Genomic DNA, 18,260 nt, shown 5'->3' with positions numbered 1-18,260 from the left:
ATTGCAGAGGAGCCCCTAAATGATTCCCGTCGAAACTCTCTGGCATTTTTAATTGAACGGTAATACAAATTTAGCACGGTTCCTGTTTTCGTGGTGCGTCGCCGAGTTTCTTCCCGGAAACCGAGATTGCGTACGGTGTAATTACATTTCCTTGAATTAAAACGACCCATATCACACACCGGATTCCCACGGCATAAAATACCGCGAAACCGTTGCACAATAACGAATCGCTGAAGTATCATGTGCCCTGTCAACCGGTGTTGAAATTGCAACTGAATATTGATTAAGTAAAACGAGAGCAATCGTTAGCGAATAAAACACCTAGTCGCGACAATTGGAGAACGCTCTCATGCAGATATTTCCGACCTGGTGATTACGCGCAACCCGGAAAATTTAGTATACAATACTCGTACAAATCCCTTTGTATCTGAACAATCAATTATTTTGTTAATTATTTTTATAATTAATTATTCGGGTGGTAGTGGTCCAATAATGCTTTTACAAATATACTCTAATACACAAAATTATTTTTAAATGCCTGACAACATTTCGAGCTTGTTATTTTTATCTTAATCCAGAAATCGTTAAGAAATACGGAGAATGGACCACCTAACGTGATCACCTTAATTATTCAGTTGGTGGTGGTCCAATCGAAACTCTTTTTTTGTCTCGTAACGTTGTTCGAAGCGGTCTCCACATTGTCGAGGACATCTCCCATTTTTTACGTCCATTTTGCACCGGATGTTGAAACGGATCCGTGAAGCAATAATTTCTTTTCAAAAAAATCATACACACTATTCTATAAAAAGCTAACCTTGGAAACTCCGTGAAAAAAATGGACTGTTAATAAATGTATAATAATCATTTTCTGCATTTATAACAAAAATGAATACAATTGGGTAAAACAAAATAATTTGGAAATATCGACGTAATATTTTCAGCTCATTAAAATCGTTGAAGAAAGAATAGCAATTGATCTCCGGTTCTGGCAATTAATGTACACAATTTATATGTAGCACAAAGATGGGCAGTCCGGTTATAAATATTTCCGCACGGGTCATAAATGACCCGCAAGTCTGTCGACTTGCTGCCAGCCGATTGGCGGTTCGAGGGTTAATTACCGTGATTGTAGACCGGAATAGAGAGAGATAACTTCCACGGGGCCCTGCGCGCGATTAAGAATTTATATAAGGAACATTTATATCTCTGTTTACAGGCTGATCCCGGTACGATTGTTAACGCCGAGTTTGTTAGGGAGCAGGATGAACACATCTATCTCGGCGACGGATCTGAGGTATAGTGATCGCTGTCGCACGTTCTCCGACGCGCGAAAATACCGTGTCTCGGACGTGGGAAAAAAGCCATGTTCCTGCCGCGTTAATTCAATCTCTATGAGAATACGCTCTTTGTTACAGGTACACGATGCAGCCGCCGCGGAGAGGAATTTCGCGAGTCTCCGATCTTTATCATCTTACGTGCTCGGAACCATAAATTCATCAGGGCATTCTCCCGGCTCCTGTAATTAAAGTTGCTCATCGAGCCCTGGATACAGTTCGCTATTTATCAACCGGCCGTATCGATGAAGAGCTCGAGCGAATTCATTTCGGCTCGTCGCCGTCCGAGTTTGTTTTCATAATAGAAAATATGCACACAGGCGCCTAGTTGCCAGATCAAGACTCCTTCCCCCACTCTAATTTCCCCTTCTACTTCGGTACTGTCGGAGAGGGGGTAACTTTTTCCCCTTGATTCGTGCTCCCTCCCCTCATCTGGCGACACTGACTGTGATATACAGTTACGCAGTACACACAGGTACAATTATATATTTTTCTATTTCTGTTGATACTACTGCAAGATCTGATAAACTAAACGCGATTCCAATTTTTTAAATTTCCGTTTACTGAGATTGTACAGAGGCACTTGCAAAATTTCGAGCGCCGAATCCGTCGAGTATCCTCAGACAACGCCGCGGACATTTTAACTTACTTCCCGTTGGCTCACGCGAGCGTCGAGGTCGATGAAATTATTAATACGTACGGGGAAGTAAATTACGATTCACCTCTCGGTGCAACGTGCAATTTGCGCACCGGCGAAAACCCGAGTCATACCACACAGGTATTGTCGATTTATATTAGACACGGTCCGCTCGCCCGATCGCATAATGATGCTTTTTTCGTCGCGGGACCCGACGTTTTACGATACCTTGTGCATACAGTTACGGGCCAATATCTCCGGCTTTCACGTTACCTAATTACTAGACACGTGTACACGACCCGTGACATTTGATCAGCCGACGAACCCGTTTCGGCGACCCAGACGAAATTCTGCTCGCCGGGCGTAATTGTGGCACCAGATGCGATAAGAGCCTTACATAATAATTGCCGAGAAAATGGAGCGAAGAAGCGGAGAAACTGGTGCACACAATTTTCGCCTGTCCAATGGAATAGGTTGTTTTTCCGAGGATTTCGCTCGGAACTGGACCGTCGATATAGATAGGTAATACCATTCGAATAATCTGCGGCGACATGACAGCGCTTCTAATGGATCGACTTTTTATTACGCTGAAAAATTGGAACACGCTGAATTACGGTCAATCTTCGGTATTAAAATGCGTATTATAATTGAATTGCCGAACGAAAAAGTATTATCGCCGCTTCCGTATAGTTCGTATCGCGATTAACAATTTATTCGGTCGATAACGTCGTGAAATTAGCAATTCGTCTGCCGCGAAAAAGTAATTGAAAATGCTGCAAACTGTTTTTGCTAATTACATATTAAAGGAATCACATGTTCGAATAAGGAAACAGGAAGTTACTTTGATGTTAAAAATGCAACTTTGATAATTATGTTTATATTACGCTCACGTTTGACCAGTAACGAGCAGTAATCGAGAAATTAGTTTACCGGCTTAGTCATTTTAAAACATCTTTGCTCTTGTTCCTCTTACAATTATGCCTACAGATATAAGACATGGAGAACGAATTATCTAATAACTATTAACTGTTTTACGAGCGTGGAATTTGCACCAGAGGAATGTGTACAAATCGAATTTCGTTGTGCCACCCGGTATGCAGAGGAAAACGACAATGAAGGCTTGTTATGACCGTCACCCAGTATATGTCGTGCGAAGGAAGTTAGTAACAAGAAGAACCGGTCGACTGGTACAGTAACCGTTTCGTATCTGTCATTTTTCCCCGGCCGATACCTGCTTCTCCAACGTCTACCCTTTATCCTCTTTTCCACCTACCTTTCACCAGTTTCCTCCACGTAGGAGCTTGTGCGTTTTTTGAAAAACAACAATAAACCGGAGCTTAGCGTGCACAGTGATTTCAGGACAAAACGCGTCTCCTGGCCCTCAGCCGCGACCGGCGCACAGTCCGTTCACACATAAAATACTATATACACGTTGCGGTTAAATATTACCCTGATAAACTAAATCTTTACTTTTTTCCCTTTCACCTGTGTTCAGCTACAAAACATTATTAGGGGGACCTAGCACCGGACATATAAGCTTTACATAAATATATAAAATTATATTAAGGGTGGCCCACATAACTCTGAACAGCTCAATATCTCGAAAACTATGCCATCGATTTTAAAGTTCTTAGCCTTAAATTGCATGGAACTGAAGGGCCTTTCTGACTACATAAACGTGAAGTGGCCTCCCTTCCCTTTTAACGGGGGAGGGTAGGTACCTTTGTAATTTTAAATGGAACCCCCTATAAAATGTTACATATTTAGATTCTACCGGAAAAAACAAGTCAATTTTGTCTGAAACATTTTTTTGTCAGATACTTCCATGATGAGATATAACAGTTTGAAGTTTCGAGTTGTAGGTACTTGAAGCGCTCGGAAATAGCGTTATGGAATTATACGCGCTTGAGTCCTTTGCTTATTCGTGAAGAAATCAAATGTACTTTAAATTAAATGTTCAAAATGTCCACCACGGGCTTGTAAACATTTATTTACTCGAAACATCAAAGTTGTTCTAACTTTTTTTAACATTTCGGGAGTCACTGAAGCGCAAGCGTCACGTATTCTTTGTTTCATATCCTCTTTTGTCGTCGGTGGTTCAAACATAACTTTGTCCTTTACATATTCCCATAAGAAAAAATCTAATGGTGTTAGATCGGGGGATCGAGGAGGCCATTGACGAGGTCCCCCACGACCTATCCATTTGTTCCCAAATTTTTCGTTCAAAAATTGCCTGGTGATGATTGCAAAATGTGGAGGAGCGCCGTCTTGTTGGAACCACATTTCTCTTCTAACGTGCAGTGGCACATCTTCCAAAAGCGCAGGCAAATGATTTTTTAAGAAATCACAATAACTTGCAGATGTTACAGTTTCTTGAAAAAAAAATAAGGTCCAATCACAAAATCTCCTATTAGGCCACACCAAACATTTAAAGACCATCGATGTTGAAAGGGAACACATCGCATCCAATTTGGGTTTTCCACGGCCCAGTAATGCAGATTATGTCTATTTACATGCCCTGAATTCATAAAAGTGGCCTCATCGGAAAAAAGTATTTTGCACAAAAAGTCATTTTCCACAACACCCTGCAGCCACTCACAAAATCTTACGCGTTAATCGTAATCTGCTATCGAAAGCTCTTGTGATAAAACCATGTGATATGGATGATACTTTTGCCGTTTCAAAATTCGTTGAATTGATGAACGACTAATATGTGATGTTTGTGCAAGTGTACGTTGACTAATATGAGGATTTAATGTAATTGCAGCAAGAATACTGGCACTATTATTTTCATTAGTGACAGCTTTACTAAGCCGCTTTTCTAAATTATGAAATGTTTCTAAATTATAAAGCGCGTATAATTCCATAACGCTATTTCCGAGCGCTTCAAGTACCTACAACTCGAAACTTCAAACTGTTATATCTCATCATGGAAGTATCTGACAAAAAAATGTTTCAGACAAAATTGACTTGTTTTTTCCGGTAGAATCTAAATATGTAACATTTTATAGGGGGTTCCATTTAAAATTACAAAGGTACCTCCCCTCCCCCGTTAAAGGGGAAGGGAGGCCACTTCACGTTTATGTAGTCAGAAAGGCCCTTCAATTCCATGCAATTTAAGACTAAGAACTTTAAAATCGATGGCATAGTTTTCGAGATATTGAGCTGTTCAGAGTTATGTAGACCACCCTGTATATCTCTTAGATATTTTCTAAATAAACTTTTTCTAAATAAAAGATTTATTCTAATATATTTTTCAGATGTATTAATATATTACACGCGCGTTGTTCACGCCTGTACGAAAAGAAAAGTTTTCAGTGAGCCACGATTTACAAATCAATTATTTCCTTCTGAATTCTCGCAATTAATTCGTTCGCAATCTTTGGATTGATCGCGAGGCAGAGCGCAGTAATTAGGTTTGCGCTCGTTTTTAATTGCGCCTATATCACTTTCTACGATCAAATCGCTACGCTGTAATAAATCACAGTCATGGAAAGTAATATTTGACCGTATCGTGTGCGCCAAATTTTTACTTTCGTCCGGTAACCTAGATTACCGTGTTTTGGTGGTGATGCGCCTAATCGCGTAATTCTCGGCAGAATTTCTCGCATGAACGACTTGTTCGACTTCGAAATTACTCGCTTCAATGGAACCGCTGAAGTTCCAGATACGGAAAATGACAAGGATCGTTAAAGGATTGTATCGCGGACACCTGTATGCATCGGGAATGCGCTTGATGTTCCAAAAAACGTAAAAGAGGAGGATCGTTCTAGAAGTTCCTTTAGCGAAGTATATATAATTATCTTGAGCCATCGCGGTTAATGATAGCGTGTATGCGGTGGATGCAACTGTTAAAAAATGTATACAGACGTTACTGGAACAGGAAGTTTCTATCAAATTCAGAAATAAGTATAAACGAAAGAGGAGCAGGAAGAAGTTACTACGTGCATCTAGATCGTGATCCCAAACGTGCTGCGAGTATAGTAAATGAATGGATCTTACGTAAGGTAATTCATATTTCATCAGCGCAAACTTCCTCAATAAGAGTAGCTCGTCAAAGGTGCGCCGGTGGAAACGTAAAAAAAGAAAAAACGTCGGCAAGAAGTATCTGAAACGGATTCTGGATCCATTAACGAATTAAAAGAAATACAGAACGGCAGACTTGTAAAAATTTTAGGCTATCAATAATCGTGTTCGCATGAAAATTACCGTGATTATTTAGATACATTATAATATTGACGCGAGGCATAAAAATGTGATTCTGCATAAATATTCATGGTGCGTTCTGCCGGCGTGTTTTACGAGTACCATAATTGGAATGCTTTTTGCAAGTATGTTTTATTCAAATAAAATCAGTCGTTCAGGCGACGTAACTCGCGCGACTATAATGCTCCCGTTACATTAATTTTCACTTAATGCTATAATTTGCAGATAATGCCTATGGGAGTTCGAACATCGTAAATAAAAACTTAACGGTAAAAAAAAGAAGAAAAAAAATAGATCGCGAAGTAGTATCCGGTTCAGTCATTTTCCCATGAATGATCGCTGACGGAACGGTTGGTTCGTGAACCTGGATAATTATCCTCCAGCATTTCCCAGGTACGAATGGAACCATAAGGAATTATCGACGTTCGAGAAAGTGGGTGGTAACGGCAATACTGCAAGATAAATTGCAGAAGCATTAACGGAGATATAATAGAGCAAAATGACTTGGTAAACCGTGGTATACTTTCTAATTAATTGTTCCACGGAAGAGAACACTGCCGTGTGTTTCGCAAGTTTACGTTTCCCTTAATCGCTCGCGGATTTTCACGCATTAGGCGAACGTCGAATCGCCATGAAACATGATCGAATTAACGACACAGTTCTCGGATTTCTATTTAAACGATCACCGATCGGAAGAAACGATTCCACATTATTAGAGGCTACAAGTTCTCATCGTTGCACAAACTGCTTTGCGGATCGGTAGTCTCCGATACGCGAAAGCAAACGTTAAAAGCTGATACGCTAAATCCGCGAGGGTAAATTATATTATTTGATAAATGAATGTTGAAAGATCGTTCGCAATTGTGCAAGATATGCCGTCGAGTTTTACACACGTAGTTGCACGCGCAATTTTTGTGAAAGTTGCCTCGAGAAGATTAACATCTATTTAATCGACGCTACCGTTCACCATTAAGCGTCTAATTACAATTTTTCTCGTTCTGCCAACGGGTCTAAAAAATTCCAAGGAATTCCGCGTGTTTCTCGACTTGCGCGATTGCGGAATTTCGTTTCCCGATACGGACTACTAAGCACAAAATTTGCAACTAAATTCTATCATTAGCCAGTGACGGACTTATACTTCTGCCGCCTAGGGGCATTTCTATTTTATTTCTATCATTTTTCCATATACTTCTTACAGTGCAAATAGCATATAATCCAGGGTGAGCTAAATGAGTCTCTGCGGAACATACTCTATCAAAAAGTCCCATAACTACGAAGTTTCCCAGAACGATGTATCCACCATCTCTACCGTTTGACCAGACCACACCCTCCCTCAGAGCCATCAATGACAACCAATAAAGCAAAGATGAGTGAATTAAAGCGTTCGCAATCCATACCCAAAATACCTTAATATTAAATGACGATAGCCCAGAATTTCTAATAGCTCTTACAGTGCAAATAGAGTATCATAAAAAATATTTAAATTAAACCAGATATCACAACCATTTGCATGGCAGGCGAAACAAAAGTTGAGGCGAGTTTACATGTTTATTGTAACGAACTCTGTAACGTTGATACCGCTACTGAACTGTAGCGACGGCAAAGTAGCGTTTCTCATTAGAATTTCATTAAGTTCATTGTGCTTAATACCGGCAAAGAAAGTTAGGAATGCGAGCAGTTGCATAAGAAAGGATAGCATTGCGCACCGGCTCTAACGAAATTTCGAGGTAACAAAAGTTGTGCGACTTGTGGTCAATCAACTGCTGCACCGAAAATATTTATATCTCTATTAATAGTGCCATGAAGAAAAATGATCCTCAAACACACGGATATGAGAAGAAATGTTTATCTTTCCGTTGCAGAAATTTATAATTTAGAAGAAGAATTAAGTTAACCCCACGACTCTAAAATTTTGGAATTTAGAACAACTTTCATATAAAAATTTCACGTCATTGTTCATATTTTCATTCAGAACGCATTCGGTCAAAACCACGAGTTTAAAAATTGTCAGTCCTATCAAAACCTTTGCTATCAAGACCCCGTGTCTACCGGTCGGTAAATATTGCTCCGCAATAATAGATATTTGCGCGATTATGTGTTCGTAGGGTGGCCGAACAACGCGTATAGCACAAGCGAAATAATTCCGGCTAGACGGAACGACTTCGTGGCGCCGATAAGGAAATACACTTGTTGGACGCGGCGAAATTTCGAGGCGTCGTAATTAAAGGATACGCGGCGAGGATTCTGTTGTAACGGCCATCATTTACATGCCCGCACGCCTAAATTTGGCTGAAAGCTCGGTAGATAAGGAGCACGCAAGAACGCGACACCGAAAACGCAACAGGGCGGAGACACGCGATCGACTTTCGTCTTTCGTGCAGGTTCTCCGAAGAAACAGTTGCCATCGGACACGAGTTTCCGCGAGGCTCGTAGCTCAATGAACCTACACCACTTTTTTTCCTCGACTTAATTATTCGTTACGGCAACTCATTACACCGACGGATATACACTTATCTTGAATGAAATCATAATAGTGTGCCGTAGTTGTCTTTAATGAAGCATATACATTATTGCCCTTTAAAACGAAAGAGCGTGTCTTACAGGTTGAATTTCTACAATCCCTCTTTAGCGCCGGTGTGACGAGGATGAGTCGAATAAAGGCGTCGAACCTACCGTTTCCATTGTATACTGTATAATTTGTTTCGTGCTACAGTCCAGGACGCAAAGATAGGACACGTTTTACAAAACTGGCAAATTCTTTTCGTACATTTTTTAAACATATGTCCAGTCATCCGCCCCGCTTGAAAATTTACATTTTTCCAGATAACAGCGACATTTTAGTTTCACCAACTCGACCGAGTAAACAAAAACAGTGTAAAACGATGTATACACAAGAATTATTATGGTACCCCAACTGTTTGTCCCTGACCGTAGAAGGGAATTGTAAAATTTCGTCTGCATTTGATCTCGCGCGTGGAAAGTTATCCTTTCACTCGCTGTAGAGTGTAGAATGTCAAATATAATATGTCATTGTTTCCGTTCGGACTAGCACCTCGTGTGTCTGTGCGAGATTTGAAAAATAAAGTACAATACTATTCTTGGACGAATTGATTAATATCTCCGCTTGTTCTTAGATTTTACCAGTGGACGAGTTTCGGAGTAAACGTAGCCTTGTACTTACCATACTGGTGCTCGAGATCGTCGTGTGCGTGTATGTGTCTTGTGCAGACCGGTGTATCACCTAGAGCCGCTGTCTATTGCTGTCCAACCTAGACATGTCTACAAGGTGGCTGATAATAACAATCGGCAATGGAACGCCGACGAATTCAATGCAACATAAAATCGGCGTTGTTGCTCGCCACACAGTCAACACAGATCACCACAGGTAATAAACACACACACTGTCTTCTAGCACACTTCGGTCGAGACCGTGCGTGTGTGAGGACGCGCACTCGCACGCACTGGCTATTGAGTCTGCACGCGAAAAGCGCGATTGTACGTTTTTCCAATGAACCGAGTACCGGGGAATACGGTGTGTTCACCGGCTAATTTCAATGGGCCCGAACCGGCGGACGTTTGCGTTAATCACTGGTCAAAAACTAGCCCTTCGACGGTGTTCGTTCCCGAGTGTTTTAAATTTCCGCCCACAACTTTTTTCGCGCCTTTTTAACGAATCCCGAAGAAGTCACGTGCAAGACGAACAGAAGAAGCGATGGATTTTCAACCTAGCGGACACCGACTGAGCTCTCGACCGGCAGGTAGGTGAGCCAATGCCCCTCCACCAGACTCACCACCACGGCCACTCACCATTCTCCATTCTCTTTTCCTTTGCTTCACTTGGCTTCGTCTTATTCTTTGGTCTTTCGCGTTCTTAGACGCTGCGGTCTGCCAGTTGCACAGCTGGCCTGTTATAGCAACGAAACGCACGAGCCGCAAATCAAGATTTAATTTTCTCCTCGCGTTAAAAATGTTTCCGACTGATTTCGGTATCATTTCAAATTGATTACGATACAATGAAATCATAGGCGATCGTAAAATTATATTGTATTGAATATTTTGACAAAGGATGTAAACGCACAATAGAACAAACGAGTAAATACACAATCAGCATCGAAAATTTCGTATCTAACTATAATTCTTTTATTCGTTTGGTATACATTTATTATTAAGCAATAATTGCGCCCTCCAATGGCTCTTCTTCCTCTTCTTCTTCATTTACTTGGCTTTGTTTTTGTTTAACAGGAATATATTGGCCGACATCGATTTTAAACTTTTCTGTGGCTGGCAAACTTGTAATACAAACTCTGAAAAATATTTGAAAATATTTATAAAATCCATCGTTTTTTTCAAAATTAAATAGTCCAAGGTAGCTAATCTTTTAGTATGCAATACATTCTTTTGGAACAATTGCTGGGGGGAGGAAGAGCCATACACCCTAACATTTTTTAAATGGAAAGTGGTATTCATCTTTTGTTACTGTGATAGCTCTCATTGAACTGAAAAACATTTACTTGAACCATTTTTTTTTTTTTTTTTAGAATGCATGGTTACAGAGTTATAATACCAGTACTTGTCTGGAAACGTATTTGGAGAATCAATCTTAATTTCTTGCTGTAACTTTGTAACCATACATAATGAAGATATACATGTAAGTACACATGTATGTCTGCATGAAAACTCTTCCATGTGTGTATAAAATGTACCTTTCAATGAAGTTTTCATCCTTTCTTGGTTTCGCCGAATTAACATCTTTAATAAGAACTTTGAAATTTGCTTCCAAGTGTTCAATATCCATATTAAGCTAAAAATCAGAAAGTAAGTTCCACTTAAATATATTTTTTATGAAATGTCGAAATACTATAAGCAAGACATATAATGGAAGTCATTAAATTTCAATTTACCGTGCCAAAAGGGCAGTCAATTACTCCATAATCATTAAAGTCACTGTCTTGTTGTAAAGTATATACTACTCCCTGTTTAAATTTTTTAACGAGTTGATTCATGTCAGAACCCATATTACCTAACAGATAAATTTATCATTATTATATACAGTCAATTATCATTATATACATAGTGTTTATGTAGTTACAAAACGGATAACTTAAATAAAATTATTTACCTAATTTCGCATTTGGAAATTTGGTTTTCAATAATCCCCTAATCAACAACAAATCAGGTAAAATATCCACATGGGCTACTATATAATTGTAGTCTTTGAAATGAAAGTTTCCATTCTATAACAATTACATGAAATATTTTATGATCTTCTACAATTTCATTAAACCTTCAAATTGACTTACTTGAATTTGTTTAATAACTTCAACTCCACCAACAAAGTCAGCACCGGCTGCTGTAGCAACTGCAATATCGCTTGGTTTTTTACAAAGTGCTAATATTTTCCTCTCTTCTTTAATATCGAATGTATGAGGTACTTCTACCAAGTTTGAAAGTTTGTCGAGATACTTTGTTTTTTTTTCTTTCTAGTAGAAAAGTTACGTGTTGTTTGAAAAAGAAATTATTGAGCACATACTGTAGATTTTTGTTAACCGTGTGGAAAACTATGATTTCTTACTTGCAAATTTAAATCAAATACAGCATTAACGAACGCATTAGGTAAGTTATACATAGTTGGATGATGTGTTTCACGATGAAATTCTATAGCTTCTCTAACAGAATAACATGGTTTTGCATGGTATTTTAAAAACCATACATCGTGGATTGGTTTAGTCTTCCAACTATCATCTATTAACTTGAGAGGCGACACTTTCACCTGAACTTTATCTTTACTGTAATTTCATAAAATTGTCCGATTAACAATATAAAAAAATCTTAACAATATATCATATAATATACTCACGTCTTAGTTTCTCTTTTAGAATGGGGAATAAACCCAATTTTTTTAACTACTACCTTAACTTTCCTTTTTCTGGCTTTTTCTCTCGTACCTTTTCTAGCTGCATACTCTCGTGTTTGCATAAATAAAGTGTTTGCATTGCACCCAGAGATGATATTGTAAGTTGAGCGGAGACTGTTTCTCAACCATCCTGTAAACATCAAATAGAATTTCAATGTTATATTCACAAGTACTTTTATCTAAACTATTTACTATTTCGTTGAGGTTATAAACCTAATGATTGAATATTATGCAAACGATTTTGTGACACATACTTCTATTGAAAAGAAAATAAATGAAATAATCACTTTCTATACCTACACAACTGTAAACAAATTTAATTGTTCAATTTAACAGAAAAACTACAATTAAAATATCTTACCTGCCGACATGATCGCTGTTTTGTACATATAAAATAATTACGAACCGAGTATAGATATCATTCAATATCGTTCTACAAAGTTACTAACTCATCAAAGACTTGCTAGGGATATTATAATTTTTAATACCGAAAGAATCATAAATGATTTTGGCAAAAACGTACATTTTTTTTAATACGTATGTACATATACTGAAAACATAACTATATACATAACATTCACTATATGTACACGTTTTTACGTATGTAAAATAAAAATAGAAAATATGTATTAAATGCAATGATTTGGCTGATATTCAAATCGTGAAGTGCAAATACTTTTATTAGTTGAAAGGATTTGAAAACAAACATACGATATAAGTTCAAAGTTGTGAGTTCAAGAATTGCATAAAATGAATAGTAATTGACCTTAAAATGCGCGCTTATGAAACAGCACTATTCGGGCAATATGGCTGACGGAAGTAGACGTCATCAGTGCCAACTGCCAGCCAACTAGGCTCGCTAAAGCTGCGCTTTCTGTAAGAAGAAAGTCACTTTTTCTCCGTCTCCTGCATCTTTGCGTATTTTTTCGTGTTGGGTACGTTAATCCAGTGACGAAGTAACAGGTTTTAAGTAGTTATACAATGCGAACGCTTTTCTGACCCGCCTGCAATTTTGCATTTTGGTGGTGGTGAACGAAAGATTTGATCACTGTTATTAGTGGTGGAGATCTGGTGAGTCCGTCGCATTCTGATTGTAATCGTGTACTGATCATATGCTACATTCTATTCTTGTCTTCAAGTGTAACGAGCGGTACTGATTTACTATTTATTTTGGCTTAAAGATTTGCTATTGTTTCACGTTACCTGTTAATTTTCGTGGAAATACATTTGAGTTTAGTGTATATGTATTCTGGACTGCACCAAATTACAATAGTTTAAAAGAAAATTCGCTTGATTGTACAATTACTTACAGACGATAATCTTGTCAACTTTTCATTGTTGCAGAGTCATTCAGTAGTTAGTACATAGTGAACGTGACGTCCATTCATATCCACAAATATGTTCATTTGGGACTGGTTTGCAGGAGTTTTAAATTATCTTGGTAAGTGTAGGTTTTACAACTACTTTCAAAGCATGTATAGGTTTTTTTTTGTTTGTAGTATATGTACATTTCTTCTAATGAATTGAATGAATAGACAAGGAAATTTTTTGGAAAAATTTAACAGTATCCCGCACAAAGTGTTTTTAAATTACAAATATCAATTTTATAATCTGATATATTGTCAGCACTATAATACCATTTGTATAAATTGTTTTCCATCTTTTAACTTATTATTTTCAGGGCTATGGAAAAAGAGTGGTAAGCTCTTGTTTCTTGGTTTGGATAATGCAGGCAAAACCACATTGCTTCACATGCTCAAAGATGATCGACTAGCTCAACATGTGCCTACATTGCACCCAAGTAATCAATATTTATTATCATATATAAAAATTATGTTTTATATATAATAATTCCAGACTCTTAACTTTCTTGATTATTTTCTAAAATAGAATCAATTTAATAATAATAATTATGTGCTTGCATGTTCCAGCATCCGAAGAATTATCTATTGGAAATATGAGGTTCACAACATTTGATCTTGGAGGACATCCTCAAGGTATAGTTCCTAATTCTAATATCATGCAAATTTTATAATAATTTATAATAATTTATTACAGCCCGAAGAGTTTGGAAAGACTATTTCCCAGCTGTAGATGCAATAGTATTTCTTGTGGATGCAAGTGACAGATCAAGATTACCAGAGTCAAAAGCAGAATTTGATGCATTGTTAACAGATGAACAACTCAGTGCATGTCCAGTTTTAGTGCTAGGTAACAAAATTGATAAACCAGGTGCAGCATCGGAAGATGAGCTCAGAAACTATTTCAATTTGTATGGGCAAACAACAGGAAAGGTATAATAATATAAGTGAAAAATTATAAAATTATCACTATTTCTGAATGGTGTTAAAATGTATGAATTTTAGGGAAAAATTTCTCGCCACGAAATACCTGGTCGTCCGTTGGAACTATTTATGTGCTCAGTGTTAAAAAGACAAGGATACGGTGAGGGCTTCCGCTGGCTCGCTCAGTATATTGACTGAATACACACAACTATTTAAATTCTTCGATTCTTAGCGGTTTATTACATTTCCCTTTCACTGATTCATATTGGACACTGGTACAGAAGGTGTATTATCCTTTATATGAACTGTGCAGTAGGAAAGGAATATCAAGACATGAACTGCAGTAACACATTCGAAACAGTGAAAACAAGTAAAAAAGACAATGTCTTTAAAATACAATATAAACACGCGATAGGACTAATTTGTTTCATTTTAACATGTGGAGCCTACAACAACATTCAACACGAATTTTTTAAATTCCATAAAAGTTCTGTGAATTCCTATCGTTTCGCAAATCATGTTATAGAAATACTTGACATGCTGAAAAATGATATAAACGTTTTGATAAATAAATTAATAAACTATTTAAGAATTTCAAGTGTTTTACGTAGTTATTTTCTATTATATAATTTGTTTTGGTTGAAGCATTTTGCATATAAAACGACATATGCAAGAAATCTTTATTTAAACTGAAATATCTCTTTATTTTTTAACTGTTTCATAAATTACAAAATTTTAAGTGAACGTACCTTTTATACTTTTAAAATCAACATACTTTTGAATATTTAAGTAATGAGGTACATTTTGATTTTTATTAATTTGTGGTTGATTGGTAAAAGTTATTCTTGATTTTAAATGTAAAAATACTGTCACTGATTCGTAAAAGAAGTGAAAGTGTGTATACATATTGCATTCTGAAACTATTGTTACATACTACATTTTCGTAAGATTTTTAAAGTGTTAATAGTAACAGTTCGTAAGTTCACATATACTTAAATCAAATCATCTCTAGTTATATAGAAATTTCCATGTAGATTTACTGTATAGCTGTGTTTGTATAGGTATATTTGGCTTTTAAACAGTAATATCATACTAGTGTTTCAGAAAATACATTTTTTAATATGTCGATACAACTGTAAGTACTTATGGTGTTGTGCTCGTTATTTTACATAAATAAAGTATGTTGTTTTATATTTAACATGGTTCCTATATACTGTGCTGGCTTTTCATTAACACATTAAATACTACCTCACATCACATGTAGGTGTAAAAATTGGAGTTTAATTAAATAATGTACACTGTATTAAATGTAACAAAATATCATTAAAAGATTTATAACAAACAGTATAAAATATATACAATTTCGTAATAAAAAAAACATATTTGTTAACATACTTTCGTATAATGTTAAAGTGATAATTCCTTTTCTTCTGGTAAATTTGCAAATTGTTGATTTACATATGTATCAGACACCTCGTTTAGAGTTTTTGGATTCCATTTTGGATTTTGGTCTCTGTCCAACAAAACAGCTCTCACACCTGCAAGTAATCAGATTTGTACATTGTGACAATAATATTAAAATTGTGGTTTCTAATTACAAATAAAAACTAAGAAGCATAGTTACCTTCACTGAAATCTTTAGTTTTACATAAACCATAATTACATACTAATCTATATTCCATCTTCAAACAATCTGCTAAGTTAAGAGTGCTCCCCTTTTGAATAGCTTTTAGTGTTACTTTTAACGACGTTGGAGACATTTTTAGTAATGTTTGTACAGTTTTTTCTGTCCATTCCGATTTTTCTTCTTCCAATCTTTATTAAAGTAAACATTAGAACATATACTTTACACTATTAAAAAATTGTAATTCAATTAAAGTAGCTGTTACACATAAATCACCTTTTTATTATTTCTTCCACTGATGATGCAGAGAAACATTTATCAATCTGATTCATATACGGCGCTAAAGCAAATGGTTTATCCAAATCTTTCAGATGATATTTGTTCAAAATTGTTGTAACATCAGGCGACTCGGTTGTTAATAGATCTTGTTTTAACTCTGCTAAACTCTCTGAAGCAACAAAGTGTGTTGCAATACCAGCAAGTAATACATCCACGCCTTTGACAAAATATAAAATTAGTATGAAATGTATAAAGCTGTATAAATGATCAACTTTGATAAACTATGTTACCTTTTAATCGTTCTCCAGTTAATCCAAGATAGAGGCCTAATTTTCCGTTTAATCTAGATAGAAAATACGATCCACCAACATCAGGAAATAATCCTATTGCTGTTTCTGGCATAGCAAATAAAGTTTTTTCTGTGGCAACTCGATATTTACCATGAACAGATAATCCAGCTCCACCTCCCATAGTTATCCCATTTATTAAAGCCACATATGGTATTTTATATGTTCCAATTAAATGATTCAAGCTAAATTAATATACAAAAAAAAAGTTGAAATATATAAACACTTTTATATACACATAAAATACTTTTGTAACTCACCAATATTCTTCCCTAAAAAATGTTTCACCGAGTTCTTTGTTGTTCTCTCTTAATATAGTGACAACAGATTTTACGTCACCACCAGCACAAAATGCTTTCTCTCCTGCACCTTCTATTATTACTAATTTTTTAGATGTTTCCCATTTTTTAAGTGTAGGATATATTTTTTCGATCATTGCTAAATTTAAAGCATTTAAGGCCTTTGGGCGATTCAATGTTATAATGCCTTTGTTTCCAATCTAATTAAAAAAATATATATATGATTAATGAAACGAAGCTTTTATTTACATAGACATGAAATTTACATGTAATATATACTTACCTCTTTTATCAATACCTCTCCTTCATTGTTTGCTTGAATATCTTTGTACGATGTTGCATTCCTATTTGGTACTGGAATTTCAGTAGGTGGTTTAGATTCGGGTGGCGCAGGTTCAGTTTGAGGATGGGATTGTGGAAGAGAGGGTTCAGCAATGGGGCCTAAATTTGAGAATCTATCATGCAGTTAATATATAATTTATCCATTTGCTTTTAACCAAGAATTAGTAAACAAAGCTTTTATTATTACTAATTTTATGAATAATTTTTAGTCTTATCAATGTAATAAATTGCTGTAAATATATCCTTTGAAAGACCTGGTACTTCTATAACAGGTACTTGTGTTGGATATGGTACTGTAGGAAATGGTGTTGAAGGCATTGGCTCAGGTGGTATTAGAATGGGCTTTGGGATTCCATCATTGAATTTAACACATATATCCTTACCTGCATGTGTAGTTTGTGTTGATAAAAGTTTGAAACTAGTTTTTGTAGTAGACCCAATATAATTGAGCTTTAACGTGCCGTTTTTAAACTAACAGAAGGAAAGTAGGTGTTAATAATCTTTTTTAGTATTAACTGCATTTTATATATAACTAATAATTACCATTTTTGGAGTTTATTCTTTTGACCATTACAATATGTAAACCGGTATTAAAAAGCCGACGCACACTCTTTACATACAGTATTTTTAAACAAAATGACCAGGCGTAGGTTATGAATTACGTTTGACGAAACTATATATGTAATGATATTCTTATCTTAGATATTTTTATATATGATAAAAAAGAGGTAATTATAGAATTCCGTGATCATGGGTGGCACTATCAGCAAATTTGTATGACAATAATATTATGCTCAATGCCATTCATTGCATATTTACATTCATATGAACGTTACAAAATACATATTTTCATTTTGTATGAAACTAAATTGATTACATATGTGATAACATGGTAAGTATTAATTGATAATTAACAGATTAGCAATCGATCCGAGAAATTTCCCTATAAGCGATAGCCAATGTATAGCCACATTTAATTTACGCAATCGGACA

At 36.3% G+C, this 18,260-nt stretch overlaps 4 protein-coding genes and 1 long non-coding RNA gene across 8 annotated transcripts in view; 2 read left to right on the top strand and 3 right to left on the bottom strand.

Moving 5' to 3' along the window:
• Positions 1-9,931, bottom strand: part of Cad99c (cadherin 99C) — a 167,996-nt gene extending 158,065 nt beyond the window's left edge. The window contains exon 1 of the mRNA XM_076794952.1: positions 9,359-9,931. Within this exon, the coding sequence (XP_076651067.1) occupies positions 9,359-9,361 (3 nt within the window). The 5' untranslated portion in view covers positions 9,362-9,931. The remainder of the gene's footprint in view (positions 1-9,358) is intronic.
• On the top strand, positions 5,793-6,563 carry LOC143358457 (uncharacterized). The gene is made up of 2 exons (XR_013082956.1): positions 5,793-5,978; positions 6,403-6,563. It is a non-coding gene; the product is annotated as an uncharacterized LOC143358457 (long non-coding RNA).
• A 227-nt stretch (positions 9,932-10,158) lies between the features above and the next one.
• Mrpl1 (mitochondrial ribosomal protein L1) lies at positions 10,159-12,998 on the bottom strand. Of its 2 annotated transcripts, none has more exons than XM_076794979.1 (8): positions 12,858-12,998; positions 12,035-12,221; positions 11,750-11,963; positions 11,478-11,657; positions 11,297-11,411; positions 11,079-11,197; positions 10,881-10,978; positions 10,159-10,481 (listed from the first exon to the last, which is right to left on the bottom strand). In XM_076794979.1, the coding sequence occupies exons 2-8, from the start codon at positions 12,151-12,153 to the stop codon at positions 10,343-10,345; spliced, it is 984 nt and encodes a 327-aa protein (XP_076651094.1). In that variant the 5' UTR covers positions 12,154-12,221; positions 12,858-12,998; the 3' UTR covers positions 10,159-10,342. The 2 variants fall into 2 exon arrangements, with proteins under 2 accessions (XP_076651094.1, XP_076651093.1); XM_076794978.1 differs by lacking the exon at positions 12,858-12,998 and adding an exon at positions 12,453-12,744.
• Positions 12,890-14,979, top strand: Sar1 (Secretion-associated Ras-related 1). Of its 3 annotated transcripts, none has more exons than XM_076794982.1 (6): positions 12,890-13,026; positions 13,436-13,532; positions 13,773-13,892; positions 14,023-14,088; positions 14,150-14,385; positions 14,458-14,979. In XM_076794982.1, the coding sequence occupies exons 2-6, from the start codon at positions 13,490-13,492 to the stop codon at positions 14,572-14,574; spliced, it is 582 nt and encodes a 193-aa protein (XP_076651097.1). In that variant the 5' UTR covers positions 12,890-13,026; positions 13,436-13,489; the 3' UTR covers positions 14,575-14,979. The 3 variants fall into 3 exon arrangements, with proteins under 3 accessions (XP_076651097.1, XP_076651096.1, XP_076651098.1); XM_076794981.1 differs by having other exon boundaries at positions 13,022-13,162; XM_076794983.1 differs by lacking the exon at positions 12,890-13,026 and adding an exon at positions 13,104-13,241.
• A 658-nt stretch (positions 14,980-15,637) lies between these two features.
• Positions 15,638-17,958, bottom strand: Hibch (3-hydroxyisobutyryl-CoA hydrolase). The gene is made up of 8 exons (XM_076794977.1): positions 17,811-17,958; positions 17,651-17,738; positions 17,209-17,279; positions 16,887-17,125; positions 16,570-16,811; positions 16,277-16,496; positions 16,001-16,191; positions 15,638-15,914 (listed from the first exon to the last, which is right to left on the bottom strand). Exons 1-8 carry the CDS (start codon positions 17,811-17,813, stop codon positions 15,784-15,786), a joined length of 1,185 nt encoding a protein of 394 aa, XP_076651092.1. The 5' UTR covers positions 17,814-17,958; the 3' UTR covers positions 15,638-15,783.
• Positions 17,959-18,260: the final 302 nt, after the last annotated feature.

The sequence above is a fragment of the Halictus rubicundus genome, chromosome 10 (assembly GCF_050948215.1).
Source record: "Halictus rubicundus isolate RS-2024b chromosome 10, iyHalRubi1_principal, whole genome shotgun sequence".
Taxonomy (NCBI): domain Eukaryota; kingdom Metazoa; phylum Arthropoda; class Insecta; order Hymenoptera; family Halictidae; genus Halictus; species Halictus rubicundus.
This window is presented reverse-complemented; position numbering and strand designations above follow the sequence as displayed.